This window comes from Myotis nattereri, assembly GCF_964212035.1.
Source record: "Myotis nattereri genome assembly, chromosome: 10".
In the NCBI taxonomy this organism is placed as follows: Eukaryota; Metazoa; Chordata; class Mammalia; order Chiroptera; family Vespertilionidae; genus Myotis; species Myotis nattereri.
The window spans coordinates 43019954-43037434 of record NC_138085.1 but is presented as its reverse complement, the minus strand read 5'-3'; the positions used below and the strand labels follow the sequence as shown (position 1 = coordinate 43037434).

General features: G+C 38.7%; 2 protein-coding genes across 2 annotated transcripts in view; one reads left to right on the top strand and one right to left on the bottom strand.

The window, feature by feature from the left end:
* GFPT1 (glutamine--fructose-6-phosphate transaminase 1) overlaps window positions 1-17481 on the bottom strand; it is a 59239-nt gene that overhangs the window by 9125 nt on the left and 32633 nt on the right. Inside the window, exons 9-14 of the mRNA XM_081101147.1 lie at window positions 16765-16870; window positions 14251-14414; window positions 13061-13156; window positions 9390-9487; window positions 5193-5313; window positions 4657-4814 (exon numbers count right to left, since the gene is read on the bottom strand). Coding sequence (XP_080957273.1) covers window positions 4657-4814; window positions 5193-5313; window positions 9390-9487; window positions 13061-13156; window positions 14251-14414; window positions 16765-16870 — 743 coding nt within the window. The remainder of the gene's footprint in view (window positions 1-4656; window positions 4815-5192; window positions 5314-9389; window positions 9488-13060; window positions 13157-14250; window positions 14415-16764; window positions 16871-17481) is intronic.
* LOC308526119 (small ribosomal subunit protein uS5-like) lies at window positions 14543-15833 on the top strand. Its single transcript, XM_081101148.1, has one exon. The coding sequence runs from the start codon at window positions 14792-14794 to the stop codon at window positions 15704-15706; it is 915 nt and encodes a 304-aa protein (XP_080957274.1). The 5' UTR covers window positions 14543-14791; the 3' UTR covers window positions 15707-15833.

Below are 17481 nucleotides of genomic sequence, written 5' to 3'. Positions count from 1 at the left end.
TGTGCCCCTGACTGGACTCAAACCTGGGACCCTTCAGGCCACAGGCCGTCTATCTACTGAGCCAAACTAGCCAGGGCCCATTTTATTTAACTTTTTCACTTCATTTTTAAACCAAATGAAATTAATTTTAGTACAGTGTTAACTTATGTTTTTCTATTTTTATAAATAACCAATTTTCCCTTCATTTCAATTTCACTCCACCCTTTCTCTACTAGTTTGCGATATTCATTTAATGTAGTGGAGTTATGTTGCAGAACTATTGATTCCGTCTCACAGATCTGTCATTTTTTTACAAAATAATCTTCCCATCCGGAAATATGGTATTCCACCAATTTGTGTTAGGAATTAAAAGTCTATAAAGTTATACAGTTACCATCTATATTCAACAAATATTTATGGAGCACCTTACACATTTCTTGGTAAAATTATTTTAAGTGTTTTTTATAGCCATTAAAAATAGAATCCCCCTCCAAACACACACATTTATATCATTTTTAAGTAGTCACTACTTTAAAAAGTTTATAAAGAAAGTATTTTTGTATATGTTTTATATAAAGCACTGAGAAATATTTTACTTTTTATTTTTGAGCTTTATACAGTTAGTCAATCATATCAATTGCAACTAAGGAGAATTTTATTTCTCCTTTCCCATTGTTTTACTTATTTTTTCCTATTAAACTGGATAGAACTCCTAGAACTGGGATAGCATATATGTTTCACAGAGAGCCAATCCTAACTCATTGTACTCACAGTGAAACATCATGTTGAAAAAGATTCTAGTCTAAGGCCACCTTTTTTACTTCACAGTAATACAGATAAAATCCTAGGAAGATTCCAGAAGAACAGCAAGGGCCCTCTAAGATGAAGGTCCTGAAGCTTTCCGTTTTGCAGTTCCTTCATTCACTTTTCTCTATTATTTAACTCCATTGCTTTATTGAGTTTCCTTTTTCTAGCTTCTTTAGTTAAATACTTAATTCATTTTTTAAAGATAAGCATTTAATGCTATGAATTTACCTCTAATTATAAATTTGGCCACATACTCTAAACTTTTACTCACAATGTTCATTATCATTATTTCTTCTAAGCCTTTTAAAATAGTAGTTCTGATATCATTTTAACTCAACAGTTATTTAAAGGAATGTTTTAATGTTTCAGGTATTTGAGGTTTTTACTGACACATTTATTATTATATCACTAGGATTACTGTGGTGTGGTCAGCTATAATGTTGTTATCTATAACTTTAACTTTAGAAAATTTATGTTGAGTGTTTTTTTGTGTGTGGATTATATGCTGACTTTCTGTTACTCTTCTCTGGATAAGGAATCACTTCACTAGTGAATATTTTCCTGTCAGAATGTGGATATTGAGCTTCCAATATAACAAAATCAGTCTACCAATGCTCCTTACCTTCCCAACAGTTCAATGAAATTCCCAATTTCCTCTTACTAGACCTCCCAGCTATCAGCTGCTCAGATATTCCTCCACAGACAGCTACCTGTCCCTGTGCTGCTATGAATTCTACTGATGCACTGGGATTTTTTTTTTCTCTATAGCACTGAAGTGGATTTGCAGTTCTTTGCCTCCAGCACATCTATATTCTAAATTTCAGTTCCTCCCAGTCTACCTCTTCCTACTGAAGTTTACTTTACAATAAGCCAACTAATCACAGATTACATTATCAGGACAGAGGGAGAGACCCAGTATCCTGGATGCCTGGGATACCTAAATTGTTTCTAATCCAAACTGATCAGATAATGAGTATTTCAGTTTCTCTATACCACAACTAAAAATGTTATTCTCTAGAGTAATGTTTCTTTGTTTGGACCTGAAACATCTAAACACTGGTTTTCAAGTACAAATATTAAACAGAATAATCTTAATGCACATATTTTTCCATTGAATTCCTATCACAGCTTAATTTCAGTTTCAAGTTTTTCAGTTCCTCAATAACTACCAGGAAACCAATTATGAGAAAAATAAGTTATACCTCACATTTTGAATTTATTGACGTTTGAAAGAATTTACCAGAAAAATGTTGACTCTGAACTTTTAAACTTGGTTTTACCTTTTACTCAGCCAAAAATAAAGTTATATTGGTTTATTTTTTAAAATCAACAAAAGTCAGCATGGTGGTGAAATTCTAAACACCTACAATAACATACAAAATCACTGAACCTGTACATTTATACCCATCAATTCCTACAGATATATCAAATTATCTATGGTATGATACTATGAGAAAGTTAGTAATATCTTTCTAACCCTGACAGGTTCTCAGGCAAAGCTGGGAATTCATAATCAAGATTACAGTATTCTTGCCAAAACCGGTTTGGCTCAGTGGATAGAGCGTCGGCCTGCGGACTGAAAGGTCCCGGGTTTGATTCCGGTCAAGGGCATGTACCTTGGTTGCGGGCACATCCCCAGTGGGGAGTGTGCAGGAGGCAGCTGATCGATGTTTCTCTCTCATCGATGTTTCTAGCTCTCTATCTCTCTCCCTTCCTCTCTGTAAAAAATCAATAAAATATATTAAATAAAAAAAAAAAGATTACAGTATTCTTGTGCTAGCTCCATCACAAGGCCCCCAATGATGAGCTTCTTTGATCATCCATTAACATATTTGCCATTCAGAAATGGTCTATGACTAAACTTTTCAAGATTGTCTAAGGCTATTAAAGAATACAAAATTACTTTAGAATCCAAGAAAAATTAAATGTGACTAAATTACCATACTTATTAATATTTTTAAAGGAGTTATTTTATTAAAGAAATTAAAGTATGTACTTTAAAAAGATACTTATTTTCTTATGTAAGATGTAACCACTAGGGGAAACTGTGTAAAGAGTACATGGACTTCTCTGTACTATCTTTACAACTTCCTATAAAGCTAGTGTTTTCAATATAAAAAGTTTTTTTTAAAAAAGGACTTACAAAAAAAGAACCACTGATATAAATAACATGAATAAATCTCAAAAACCTCATGTTAAATGAAAGAAGACAGCTATAAATGACATGTATTATATAATTCCCTTTTTAAGAACTTTCTAGAAAATGATATAAAAGAAGGCAATAGTAGTTATCTGAGCTTGAGGAGTAGAAATGAGGACTGACTATACCGGGCACAAGGAAACTTTTTCAAGTGAGTAAGTGTTCTAAAATTGGACTGTGATGATAGTTACAGATCCAAATTTACTAAAACTATACATTTAATAACTGGTGAGTGTTATTTATAATATGAAAATTATATTTCAATAAAGCTATAGAAAAAAGATTAACAGTAAAATCAAGGTAATGGGATATGAATTGTTAATGTAAAATTTTTTTTAACTCTGCTATATGTTTGAAAATTATTGTAACAAAATGTTGAGCAAAATTAAAGTTTTCATAAGCTATACAATTAGAAATTTTAAAAAGTTGTATTTCCCATGGCAACTCACAGTTTAAGAAAGATTTACTAAAAAGTAAGTCAACAAAATAGCATCCATTCAATTGATGGATGTACGTATACCACATGAAGCCCTTGTTTCACAATGCGTTGTGAATAAAAGGGCCCTGGGATTCCAATTCCCAATCAAAGCTGTCCAGAAATCCACAAGCCCCTGTTTAGAGCAGTTGGTTATTTATTCAGGCACAGACTAGAAACCCAAACACAAATATCTTACATGTTTTAATTATCACACAGAGAAAATTCAGGTTTCGGCTTTCTATAAAGTATAGTGTTGGCAGTATCCAAGTAACCAACAAACACTCATCAGAGTTTTTACATAAGAAGAACGAATTTTCCACAAAAAAATTCTCCATGAGGTTCTTTAAAAGAAAAAAATATTTAAATGTGGTTATGTATGTTAATATCATCTTTCACACGCCTTTAATTAGAATCAAATCCACCAATACCTAAGCATCTTACCAGACAATTAGCAAGAAATACTGAACTTAAGCAGAAAATTAGACAACTGTAATTTTGTAATCATAAAAGTAATATATTTGTGGAGAGAGAACATCTTTGCATATATACACTTAGTAAGATTCCTATTTTTATTAACATATTATGCACATCCCAATTTCAAAGAGCAAAGTAGTCTCACTAGGCCTTAAAAAAAATGAGGGTGCTTTTAAATCTCCACAAATGTAGTATCTAAAGAGAAATGGACAATTATATAATACTTACTTTTATTTCTTTAATTTCCAAATTCTGTACTAAAGGTGTACTCCTCTTTACAAGCTTTCAAAGGTAGTATGTATATTTTGACATATTTATTAGAAACTATAAATATGTAAATAAAATTTCAAAAATTATTAAAATTAAACTGAATGTTTCTAATCTGTTATTTTTCTAATTCCCTACTATATATAATAAAAGAAGGGAACATTATACTTACCTATGTACCTGGCAGGAGGATATAAGTGATGAATGGGGACAGCAGCAGAGACCTTTTCAAAACGGACTTATGTTATATACATTTGTCCTTTCAAATTCTTAATATGGAAGTGATGAAGGGGACAACAAGTGTTTTATTTATTGTTGACCCTTAAGTCTTACAATAATTAGTAAACTCTGAGTTCTATAAGTGCTAACAAGTTAAATACAAGATATGGATTAGTCTATTTCACCAAAACTATGATTAAATAATTACATAAGAACTAAGTCAAGAATTTACCTTTGTGCTGGCCACGCCAATCTCAGGCCCAGCATTAATGTGAACTCCACAGTCTGTCTCCCTTGATATGGAACTGCCGACAGTGTTGGTGATCCCCACAGTTAAAGCTCCTCTCTCCTTGCAGTATCGAAGACCCATCAGGGTATCTGCTGTCTCACCTGTGTATAAAGGAAGACAAAAGTAACACATACAGCAGTTAATATATGCTTTTTTAGATGTAAAACAAAAAACTGACTACACTTTCAACAAAAAATCATTCGTTTTAAATAAAATTTAAAATATGCATTTAAAATAATAAATGAGCAAAACTTTAATAGGATCCTACTTTTTAGGATCTTCTTTCCTTCTTTGTCTTTGGAAATTCAGCTCTTTAGTGTAAAACGTGTTTATTTTACTAATTCATTAAGAATCACATATCAAAATAAATCTCTATTTGCCATTTGCAATATCATTTTATCTTTAAATATCAATTTTTGCCAAGATAATTCTTAGAAAGAATGACTTTCCTTTTCGCCAAGTCTTTAAAATCAGCATACCTGACTGACTAATAAAAAAGCAAACATCATCTCGGAAAACTGGCGTGTTTCTATCCAGGAAATCACTGGCTAGCTCCACCATAACCGGCAACTCAGTCAGCTCTTCAAGAACTTGACGTGTCTGTAAAGAAAAAATTATTTGGTCAAATAACTTTACTTCAAATACTCTTTTTCACTGGCCTTCTTTGGCCTCAATGTATAGTTTTCACTTTTCTGATTATAAAAATGAAACATGTGCATTGTTAGAAAATATAAACAATACAAATTAAAGCACAAAAAATAAAGTAATCAAAATTTCACCATGCAGGGAAAAGCACATGTATAAAATGTTTTGAGAAGCAGCAAAAGCACTGTTCTGAATTAGCTTGTATGTTATCTCTAACTTCCCAATTCTAATCTTTAAATGATGATTCATAAAATACCAAGCCAGAGAAATTCCAAATAAGATAAACACCCAGTGAAAAATTAAACACTTCAAAAATACTATATATTCATAAGTAGTACCATTCCAAAAAAAAAGTCAATACACTTCAGAAATCTAGTTTGAAAAAAAGCTCACTACTTTCAAATTTTGTAGTATGGAAAGTAAAGTAGGAGGTAGTATGCTTTTGCTCAAAGGGCACCTTAAAATTCATTTTAATTAAATTCCTTTTACTCTAAACATCAGAAAGTTAAAAACAATAGAAAAGTAAAATTTTAGGCAGCAAAAATTTTAGGCCCTTCAGTCACATACATTTAGTTGCCTTAATAATAACTATGTAGATCACCTACTTATTTAGGTAAGTGGCCCTACCCATTTTTTGCCCCATCTCTGCATTTCCTCCTCCTTCACGGAAGTGAAAAACTGTAAAGGTTTCCTTACTTCATATCCCTTTAACTTTCTTGCCACAAATGTGAATTAAATCATTTTGTTCTATAACTTTGGTTGGCCCCTTTTTAAAAATGGTATAACATCATGTACAGAAAGTCTTCAAGGATAAAATGTTCCTATTTTTAACTAACTTTTTTCCATTGATGTATTAAATTTACTAATCCTATGTAATAAAAGGCTAATATGCAAATCGACCAAACAGCGGAACGATCAGTTGCTATAATGTGCACTGACCACTAGGGGGCAGACGCTCAATGCAGGAGCTGCCCCCTAGTGGTCATTGGGCTCCCACAGGGGGAGCGCCTTTCGGCCAGAAGCCGTGGTGAGCACAGCCGCGGTGGCAGGAGCCTCTCCTGCCTCTGCAGCAGCACTAAGGATATCCTATTGACACCTTAGGCCCGCTCCTCAGGGGGAGCGCGCCTAAGCTGTCAGTCAGACACTCACCAAGGGCTCCCAGACTGCAAGAGGGTGCAGGCCAGGATGAGGGACACCACCCCCAAGTGCACAAATCTTGTGCACTGGGCCTCTAGTTTTACATAAATGACTGACACTAAGATGCTAAATATTTTCCCTCAAACATAAATCAAACTTTCCTGTTCCTGTTTACAATGTAAAGTTATACTGAAATTATACTCTTCAAAATTAAAAGAGAAAGATACAAATCTGGCAACTTACCAAGTATTTAAAAACTAGAGGCCTGGTGCACAGATTCGTGGACTGGTGGGTCCCTTACACCAGTGCACGATCAATCGAGGCTGGGGAGGGACTGCTGGAGGGCTCCAGGGTGTGTCTGGCCCATCTTTCCCAGTCCTAATCAACCAGACCCCAGAAGCAAGCTAACCTACCGGTCAGAGCATCTGCCCCCGGTGGTCAGTGTGCATCATAGCTACCAGTAAAATGGTCGTTTAGGTTTATATATATATACTAGAGGCCCAATTCACGGATTCGTGCACTGGTGGGGGGCATGGCCTGCAGGGATTGGCCTGCTGCAGGAGCAGCCATTCATCCCAGTCAGCCAAGCGGCACTCCCACTGTGGGAGCACACTGACCACCAGGGGCAGCTCCTGCATTGAGTGTCTGCCCCCTGGTGGTTAGTGCGTGTCATAGCGACTAGTCGACCAGTCGTTTTGCTGTTCGGTCGCTGGGCTTTTATATATATAGATAATACACCTCAGAAAGTAATCTGAAGGTATATCTGTGCTAATAGTTTGTTCTTTCAATAGAAGCAACTCTTTAGAAATAGACAGAATGACATATTTTCATCATAAGAGACTAATTTAATGTTAAATCCCATTGCATGCCACTGGAAAAACCCAAGACAATAAACATTTTGAAAAGCAATCTATACTTAGAATGATTTTAGTTAATTGTTATTGTTCAGGATACACAGTATATACTAAAAAAGCAATTATGCAAATGTGTCATTCACATTTGACACCACCAAAAACAAACAAAAACCTACATAGAATTAATGATATTATTTTATAGTAGAGGCCCGGTGCACAAAATTTGTACACAGGGGGGTGTGTATCCCTCAGCCCAGCCTGCACCCTCTCCAATCGGGGACATCCCTCTCACAATCCAGGACTGCTGGCTCCCAACCGCTCGCCTGCCTGCCTGCCTGCCTGATTGCCCCTAACCGCTTCTGCCTGCCAGCCTGATTACCCCCTACCCACTCCCCTGCCAGCCTGATCAACACCTAACTGCTCCCCTGGTGCCCTGATTGCCCCAACTAACCTCCCCTGTTGGCCTGGTTCCCAACTACCTTCCCCTGCAGACCTGGTCCCCCCAACTGCCCTCCCCTGCAGGCCTGGTCCCTCCCAACTGCCCTCCCCTGCAGGCCTGGTCCCTCCCAACTGCCCTCCCCTGCCAACCATCTTGTGTCCCCATGGGGGCGGCCATATTGTGTATTGGAGTGATGGTCAATTTGCATATTACTCTTTTATTAGATAGGATGATAAACCATGAGATTGCTAATGTTAGTTAACTATAGTAGTCTCAGCATCCACAAAAACAAAACATAGCCCAAGCTGGTTTGGCTATGTTTTGTTTTTGTGGCTAGAATGTCAGCCTGCAGACTGAAGGGTCCTGGGTTTGATTCCAGTGAAGGGCACATGCCTAGGTTGCAGGCTCGATCCCCAAAAGGGGGCATGCAGGAGGCAATCGATCAGTGATTCTCTCTCATCATTGTTTTTCTCTCTCTCTCCCTTCCTCTCTGAAATGAATAAAAAAATACATGTTTTAAAAAATAGATTAAATCTTCTCAAATTTCAGAGTTAGAAAAGCCTAACAGAGCATATAACTTCTGCTCCAAAATTCAAACTTAGCATTAGATACAACATTTACTCAAATTTTTAATTTCTGAATAATGAGCTTATTCAGTAATAGACCTAAACCACCACTAAATTAACCAATCCCTTAATTTACACTATCATCTTTAATTCATTCTTTCTTTCCCATGCTCAAAACCATCACTTTTTTAAAACTCTTCCCTTTGATACTGCAGACTTCCCTTTTTAGGACTATGTAATTTCTTTTTTAAGAGAAGAGTAAAGCCTGTTGAAATTCAAGGTCTGGGTGATTAGCTAGTTTTAAATCACTAAATAACTAGCTCCCACAGGTGTAGACAACAAATATTTATGCCCCAGCAATAAAAAATTACTATGTCATGAACTTTAAGAATCATCCTCAAAGTAGCAACTGCATATGAAAGGGTCTTCTGTACTTATGGGAGCTGACATCAGCGCACATAAACTACACATGGATTTGATTTATTGGAGTAAAAAAGATGGTTATATTCCTAAGCTTGTGCACTGACAACAACACACTTCTTTAATATAAAATTGCAGCTTCCAAAATAACAGTTTAAAGAACAAAGTCTGACATAAGGCAGACTTCCTTTCCTTGTAGAAACCTGCCTGCCAAGTAAAATCCTGGTGAGGTTCACCCATGGTACCAGCCATCTCATCTCTCTGGGGTAAGCGAACAATGAGAAGCAAAACTCAATAGCTGCTCTTGTAGAAGTAGGCATGTGCACTAGACCACAAGGCTAAGATGGTGCAAAAACTTTCCCTCTCTTTGCCTTTCACTAATGAAGTCATTTGCAGGCATTCTAAGATCCTTTCTAAAGCACATCTTCTATTAAGAAATAATTCCAAGGATCTATTAAAATTTCTGCCTTCTTGATTTTTGTCATGCAAACTGAAAATATAACATGATGTTTTAACAAAGGAGTTTTACATGGTGTGTTACTGGAGGTACTATTTGTTTGCAGATATCTTCTGATACCAAACATATTACAATTAAGATTTTAAGAAGCTACTTACAGCTACACCAGCATGATAACTTGTTCCACAAGCAATAAGAATCAAGCGCCGGCACCTCTGGATCTCCTTAATGTGATCCTTCAAACCGCCCAAATTCACTGAAATAAAAGTTCATGTATATAATTATTTAGGAAAGAACCATATGAAATAAGCAATCATTTTTGATAAGTGCCCACTATCAATCTGGGAAGCAACAGAATTTTAAAGAATTTGTATTCCTCTGAGGAACTCTTATAGAAGTAGGCATGTGCACTATCCACTGAGCCAAACTGGCTAGGGCTCCTCTCAGTCTTTGCCATCTCATTCACCTAATGTCAGAGTCATCCTCATTGCTCCTATCCCTTCTCCACATCCACTCGACCAGCAAGTCCTAGGAACTCCACCTAGGAGTTCTCTGTAGTTCGTTTGTTTTCTTTTTTTTTTTTCTCCTTAGGTCCCTATTTTTTGAAAAGTAATTAAAATAAGGCACAACTTAACTGGTTCCCCAGACTTGTAACTAGCCTTATTCAGCTCCCTACCACATGTCCACACTACTACAGTATGTATCAGACTTTAACTTGTTTGGTCAATTTTACATGCCTTTCTTTTTTTAAAAAAAATATATTTTATTGATTTTTTTAGAGAGGAAGGGAGAGGGATAGAGAGTTAGAAACATCGATAGAGAGAAACATCTGCTGCCTCCTGCACACCCCTCCCCGCCCCCCGGGGATGTGCCCGCAACCAAGGTACATGCCCCTGACTAGAATCAAACCTGGGACCTCTCAGTCCGTAGGCCGATGCTCTATCCACTGAGCCAAACCGGTTAGGGCCATTCCTTTCTTTAGATTAAAAGTTAACTTAGCCGAAACCAGTTTGGCTCAGTGGATAGAGCGTCAGCCTGTGGACTGAAGGGTCCCGGGTTCAATTCCGGTCAAGGGCATGTACCTGGGTTGTGGGCACATCCCCAGGAGGAGATGTGCAGGAGGCGGCTGATCGATGTTTCTCTCGCATCGATGTTTCTAACTCTCTATCCCTCTCCCTTCCTCTCTGTAAAAAAATCAATAAAATATATTTTTAAAAAAATTTAAAAAAAAAGTTATCTTAAAGGCAAAACTATATGGACACAGTAGATGCTGATGTCTGGAGGTGGGGAAGTTGCTGATTACAAAGGACACAAGGAATTTTTAGAGTAATGGAACTGTGCTATGTCTTCATTGTTGTAGAGGTCAGCATTATGAGCATATTATGGAAGTTTTTTGAAACTCACTGAATTATACAATAAGAACAATAAATTTTATTATATCTATACTAATAAAAGGGTAATATGCTAATTAGACCAGATAGCCCGGACATCTTCCAGACGTCTTTCCTGACAAAGACGGGGCCCCGGGTGAAGCCACCCAGAGTCCCAGGTGCCTGTGGCTGGCTGGCCCAGGCTTAGCTGGCCCAGGTCCCGGGTGCCTGCAGCCGGCCAGAGGGAGGGAAGCCTGGGTCTTGGGTGCGGGGGCCAAGGCAGAGGCGGTTAGGGGCAATCGGGCAGGCAGGCGAGCAGTTAGAGGTGATCAGGCAGGTAGGCAGAGACAGTTAGGGGTGATCAGGCAGGTAGGTGAGCAGTTAGGGACGATTAGGCAGGCAGGCAGGCAGGCAGGCAGGCAAGCGGTTAGGAGCCAGTAGTCCCGGACTGCAAGAGGGATGTCCGACTGCCGGTTTAGGCCCGATCCCAGAAGATGGATGGTGGGTCATATACAAGAGGGATTAGGCCTAAACCGGCAGTCGGACATCCCCTGAGGAGTCCTGGATTGCAAGAGGGTGCAGGCCAGGCTGAAGGACCACCCCTCCCCACATGCATGAATTTCATGCACTGGGCCTCTAGTATCTCTATAAGTCTGCATGGGGGAAAAATAACTTAGTTATATTCAGCTCCCTACCACATTCTCCTATGGTACCCAGAACAGTGCTCTGTACATAATATAAACCCACTCTCCTCTCGGTCTTTTTTTTTTTTTTTAAATATTTTATTTTATCTTTAGTTAATCCTCACCTGAGGATATTTTTCCATTGATTTTTAGAGAGAATGGAAGGGAGGGGGAGAGACAGAGAGAGAAACATTGATGTTAGAGACACATTAATTGCCTCCTGCACACATCCCCGACTGGGGCTGGGGACTGAACCTGCAACTGAGGTATGTGCCCTTGACTGGATTCAAACCCAGGATCCTTTCAGTCCAAGGGCCGATGCTCTATCGACTAAGTCAAACTGGCTAGGGCTCCTCTCAGTCTTTTCCAACTCATTCACCTGTCAGAATCATCCTCATTGCTCCTATCCCTTCTCCACATCCACTCCACCAGCAAGTCTTAGGTGCTCTACCTTCAAATCATATCTCTACTGCCATCACCCCAGTCCAACATTTCTCCCCTGGATGAGACCGTTCTAACTATTCTCTCTTCAGTTTTCCACTTCCGCTTGGCCTGTTCTCCACACACAGCCAAAATAACCGTTTAAGTGATTCTTTAATAACATGAATCTGATATTAAAAGCCTCTTGATGAGTCTGTCTCCTTCTATGTATATATTCTTCTAAGAGTACCTTGTCTATGAACACTTCTACACAAGGCTGGTTTTCTACCTGTGAGAAATTTTCATTCAAGAATCATTCAAGTATTGAACTAATATTTACTGAGCACCCACCAAGTGAACATACTGTCCAAGGCTATACTGTGTGGCAACCAGAGCTCTCAGACAGTTCAGAGTCTGGCTGAGGAGACAGATGTGCACACCCAGGCAGCATCCTCCTGCATATGACCCACCATCCATCTGCCTACTTTGTCCCTGTTCTTCATCTCCTTAATTGGCTAAAATATGGAACCAAGGTGTATGTTTTTACTTATCTTTTTGAATAATTTTTGAATATCTTTTTGAATATCTTTTTGAATAATACTGAAGAATAGTATTTCTTTATTTTTAAAAATTAGTAAAGTGGGATATAAAATAACAAAAAGGTTCCCTGGCTTCCCAAATATCTTAGAATAGAATCCAAACCCCTTATTATGTCCTTCAAGTTTCTACATGCCCTGTCTCCTGCTTAACTCTGACCTAATCTCCTCATATTTCCCCTCTCACCCAGGCCACACCAGCCAAACTGACCCTCTGGCTATTCCTGCACTAGACCAAGCCTGTTCGTGTACTTCTACCTACAATGTTCTTCCACTGACCTTGGCATGTAGCAAAAATGTTTGGGAAGAAAGGAAATAACACTAAGAGGTTGGGTAAAGGTTGCACAAAGGCAAATCAGTTTGGAGATGACTCAGTATAAAAGCAGACATACTGTCAAAGAGACTTGTATTTCAGATTATGATCAAGAATGACAGGGATGCCCTGCCGGTGAGGCTCAGTGATTGAGTGTCAACCTATGAACCAGGAGGTCACGATTCGATTTCTGGTCAGGGCACATGCCCAGGATCCCCAGTGTGGGGTGTGCAGGACCCAGTCAATCAATGATCCTCTCGCATCACTGATGTTTCTATCTGTCTCTCCTTCTTCCTTCCTCTAGGAATCAATAAGAATATATTAAACAAACAAAAAAAGATGACTGGCAGCCATATATTCTATAATGCTACTGAGGACAATGAACTTTCAGGCTGTCAATGCCAACCCCCAGACTTTGAAATAAAAAAATAATTGATATGTAATTACCAGTATAGTCATCAAAGTTGACTCTTCCTCTCATTGTGTTCACAACTGACTCTGGCTGCTCAAAAATTTCCTTCTGCATAAATGAACTGAAGTTGCCTAAAGGAATATAAATTATATCATTAAAACAAACAAACAAAAAAAATAAGCCAAAGAATAACAAATTTGTACAAAACTGAAAATCTATCTCCTTTGACATAATCTTAGTAAATGAAATGAAACAAAAGGTCATGCCATTGAGGACAATGCTCATATATGACATTCTACCCTATGTGAAGAAAAATGAACAAGGAGAAAGAATCATGTAAAATATGCAGTTACAGATAAACAGGGGAGTGGGACAAGCTTAAGTTTTGGATTCAAACGTAGGTTTGAATTAAGGATATTATTAGCTAAGAGACCCTGGGGAAATACCTTAATCTGTAAATTAAGAACAGCAACTACTTCATAGCATTGTCGTATACAGACTTGACACATAGCTATTACATGGTGTTACTTTTTATTCCCACTACAACCCCACCAGAAAGGAGAATAAAAGCCACAATCACAATAATTACCTATAATAATAAAAATGTAATATGCTAATTAGACTGGACGTCTTTCAGGACACCCGGGTCCCAGGTGCCTGCCTGTGGCTGGTGGGAAGCCCAGGTCCTGAGTGCCAGAGGGAAGCTGGTGCCAGCAGCCGGGGGAAGGAAGGCCTACTCTAGCATGAATTTTGTGCATCAAGCCTCTAGTAATAGATAAGAGCAGAAAACGTTATGTAGGGTTCATCAAGTGTGTCAGGCACTATTCTAAGGGCTTTACATGTATTGGCTCTCTTAATCCTTAATGAGGTAGAACCTATTATCCTCACTTTATATATAAGAAAACTCAAGCACAGGGAGAATAAGAAAGAAATAAAGAACAGAACACAAACTATGTTTATAAAGCATCTTAAAATTTTCAAGTACTATTTAAATCATCTCTTTTTAATGTTAGAAAAGAAAACCATGGATTAATTAGAGGAAAACTATTATAAAACTAACAGATAATTTCTGCAAAGAATCATCTCTTTTCCTGTGGCTGTCCCTTCACTACTGATGTGGACAATTTCACTCAGCACTGTGTTACCAGATTTCTACACTAGGACAGGAAGTAGAATGTACCCTTTCCAATAAGGACACCAAGCTATAACATGACAAAACTTTCACCCTTCATGATCTGCTGGAGTTCCATCTGGAGGGTTTGCACAGCTCTTCCAGGGTGATCTCCTGCAGTTCGTTTAATTCGATGGATAGAAAGACGGCCATCTACCACCGCTGCTACGTCATCATCTTCAAGGAAGATGACGCGATTGGTGTGTTCTATGACAGCACTATAAAACATTCAAGAACATATTACAATCAATAATCAAGGATGATTATTAAAACTATCATTAGGACACAAAAATCAAATTTAAATAAAAACTCAGATTTTTAATTATTTCCTACAACTTTTGTGATATACTGTTAGTACAGTTTCGGTAGTATTATTATACTTGAAATCCTTTTTTTCTTGAAATATTAATGTTTATTGCATGTAACATTATATTTGAAAAATAAACTTAAAAAAAAATACAAACTCTATCATCCTGCAATATTTCTGATAGCTTTCTGGTTATTGATGCCATTCCTTACAGGGAAGTCAGGGTGAGGGGTGGTCACTGTGGACAGTAAATAAAAGGATCTTGCTTCTTTTCCGACGAAACACCAAATGGCGGATGACGCCGGTGCTGCGGGAGGGCCCGGAGGCCCCGGGGGCCCCGGGGGCCCCGGAATAGGAGGTCGCAGCGGCTTCCGTGGAGGATTTGGCAGCGGCATCCGAGGCCAGGGTCGCGGCCGGGGTCGAGGCCAGGGTCGCGGCCGGGGTCGGGGCCGGGGCCGAGGCCGCGGAGCTCGTGGAGGCAAGGCCGAGGACAAGGAGTGGATCCCTGTCACCAAGCTGGGCCGCCTGGTCAAGGACATGAAAATCAAGTCGCTAGAGGAAATCTACCTATTCTCTTTGCCCATCAGGGAATCGGAGATCACTGACTTTTTCTTGGGGACATCCCTCAAGGATGAAGTCTTGAAGATCATGCCTGTGCAAAAGCAGACACATGCTGGCCAGAGGACCCGGTTCAAGGCATTTGTCGCCATTGGGGACTACAATGGACATGTCGGTCTGGGTGTGAAGTGCTCAAAGGAAGTAGCCACTGCCATCCGTGGAGCCATCATCCTGGCCAAGCTCTCCATTGTGCCTGTGCGGCGAGGCTACTGGGGAAACAAGATTGGCAAGCCCCACACCGTACCTTGCAAGGTAACTGGCCGCTGTGGCTCTGTACTGGTGCGCCTCATCCCTGCCCCCAGGGGTACGGGCATTGTCTCGGCCCCTGTGCCTAAGAAGTTGCTGATGATGGCTGGTATTGACGACTGCTACACTTCAGCCAGGGGCTGCACTGCCACCCTGGGCAACTTCGCCAAGGCCACCTTTGATGCCATCTCTAAGACCTACAGCTATCTCACCCCAGATCTCTGGAAAGAGACCGTGTTCACCAAGTCTCCCTATCAGGAATTCACTGACCATCTTGTCAAGACCCACACCAGAGTTTCTGTGCAGAGGACCCAGGCTCCATCTGTGGCCACCACATAATTTTATACAAGAAAAATAAAATGAATTAAGCCTACTAAAAAAATAATAATAATAATAAAAAAAATAAAAGGATCTCTATGCAGCAACCTAAACCAAATTAGATTAGATCTGAAAAAAAACATGGTTGTTTCTTCCTCATTCTATCCATCACCAAATACTCCAATTTTAACTCCTAAGTATTTCTCAAAGCTTCTATGTCCACCACCACAAACCAGTTCAAGCTATCATCAACTCTTTGCTGAACTACTATAGCAACCTCCTAACTTGTCCACCCACATTCCCTCTAATCTCTCTCCATCCACTGTCCATTTCTGCCAAAATGAATATCAAAAGGCAACTCTGATCAGAATTTCTCCCTCATCCAGCAAACCACATGACTGCTTCCCTTTGGCTCTTAGGAAATCAACAAAATGCATAACTGTGACCCCTGCCTCCTCCTCTAGCCTCATTTCCCAACTCTATTCCAGCCCACACTCCCACCCATCCCAAGCTCTCACAGGCTGATCAATCTGCAGAGAATGAATGTCCTTTCCTCCATCTCTCACCTATTTAACTCTCATTTCAAGCATCATTCCCTTAAAGAAGTTTACTCAGCTCAGCTGGTTACAGCACTGTCCCAATACGCCAAGGCTGTGGGTTCAGCCCCTAGTCAGGGCACACATGAGAGACAGCCAATGCATGCATAAATAAATGGAACACCAAATCAATGGTTCTATTTCTCTCTCTCAAATCAATAAATAATAATTTTTTAAAAATCTCTCCTCCCTATAAAACCTAGATAAGGCTCCTAAAAAAGGAGAAAAAAATACATGAGCTCAGCATAAATACATTGGAACAAGTCTCAAGGTTTATTATCTGTTCTTTATTGATCTATGTGCTTTGAATTGAGAGAAAAGGTGTTCTTAAAACCCATCTCCAAAAAAAGGTCACCTTCACTTTCTTAATTAACGAAGTTCTCCTGTACAACATGACCACATTAATACAAAATGGCTTTCAGATTTCCTGTAGCATCACAAGTTTCACTACAAATTCTCTTTGAATCAACTAAGGGAGCTCACCTTGCATCAGAAGCAAAGTAATATTCTACCGCTTTTTCCTCAACAGGGAAAAGGCAAGTTGTGCTGTCCACACGAGAGAGATTGCAGCTTCCTTTCTTATCTTTGCCTAGAGCACAGAGATAATAGGTAAGCATGTAGAAAACCAGGGCCAATATAAAAATATACATAATTTTCTAGAAAAATCAACAAAAAACCATAGCAACACAAAGTAATTTGAGCAACTTTAAATGCTGAAAAAAAAGATCACTTATTTCCATGCAAGAAGAAAAACAGACAAAGCATGTACAGTGAAATAACAACTATTAAAGAGAGTATGGCCGATAACTGTGCTATAATATAAATGTTTTTTAATATTTCTTTTCCAGGTAAAAATCAAAACACTTTATTAATATCACTCTTTTTTAAGAAAGTATATATATATATATATATATATATATATATATATAGAACTAATACATATTTGTATACCTAAACTTATCATAAAATCACATTAAAAATATCAAAATTGTATAATAAAAAATAAAGACAAGTGGCATAGTAATTTTTATTATCTCATAACAAAACTTCTCTAGAGTTTAATAATAATTTTGTGCCCTGCTGGTGTGGTTCAGTATTTGAGCATCAACTCATGCACTGAGAGGCTGACAGTTCAATTCCCAGTCAGGGCACATGCCTGGGTTGTGAGCTCATTCCCCAATGTGGGGCATGCAGAAGGCA

Bases quoted from the DNA above. Each gene is read 5' to 3' on its own strand.
- LOC308526119 (XM_081101148.1), top strand. From the start codon at position 14,792: ATGGCGGATGACGCCGGTGCTGCGGGAGGGCCCGGAGGCCCCGGGGGC.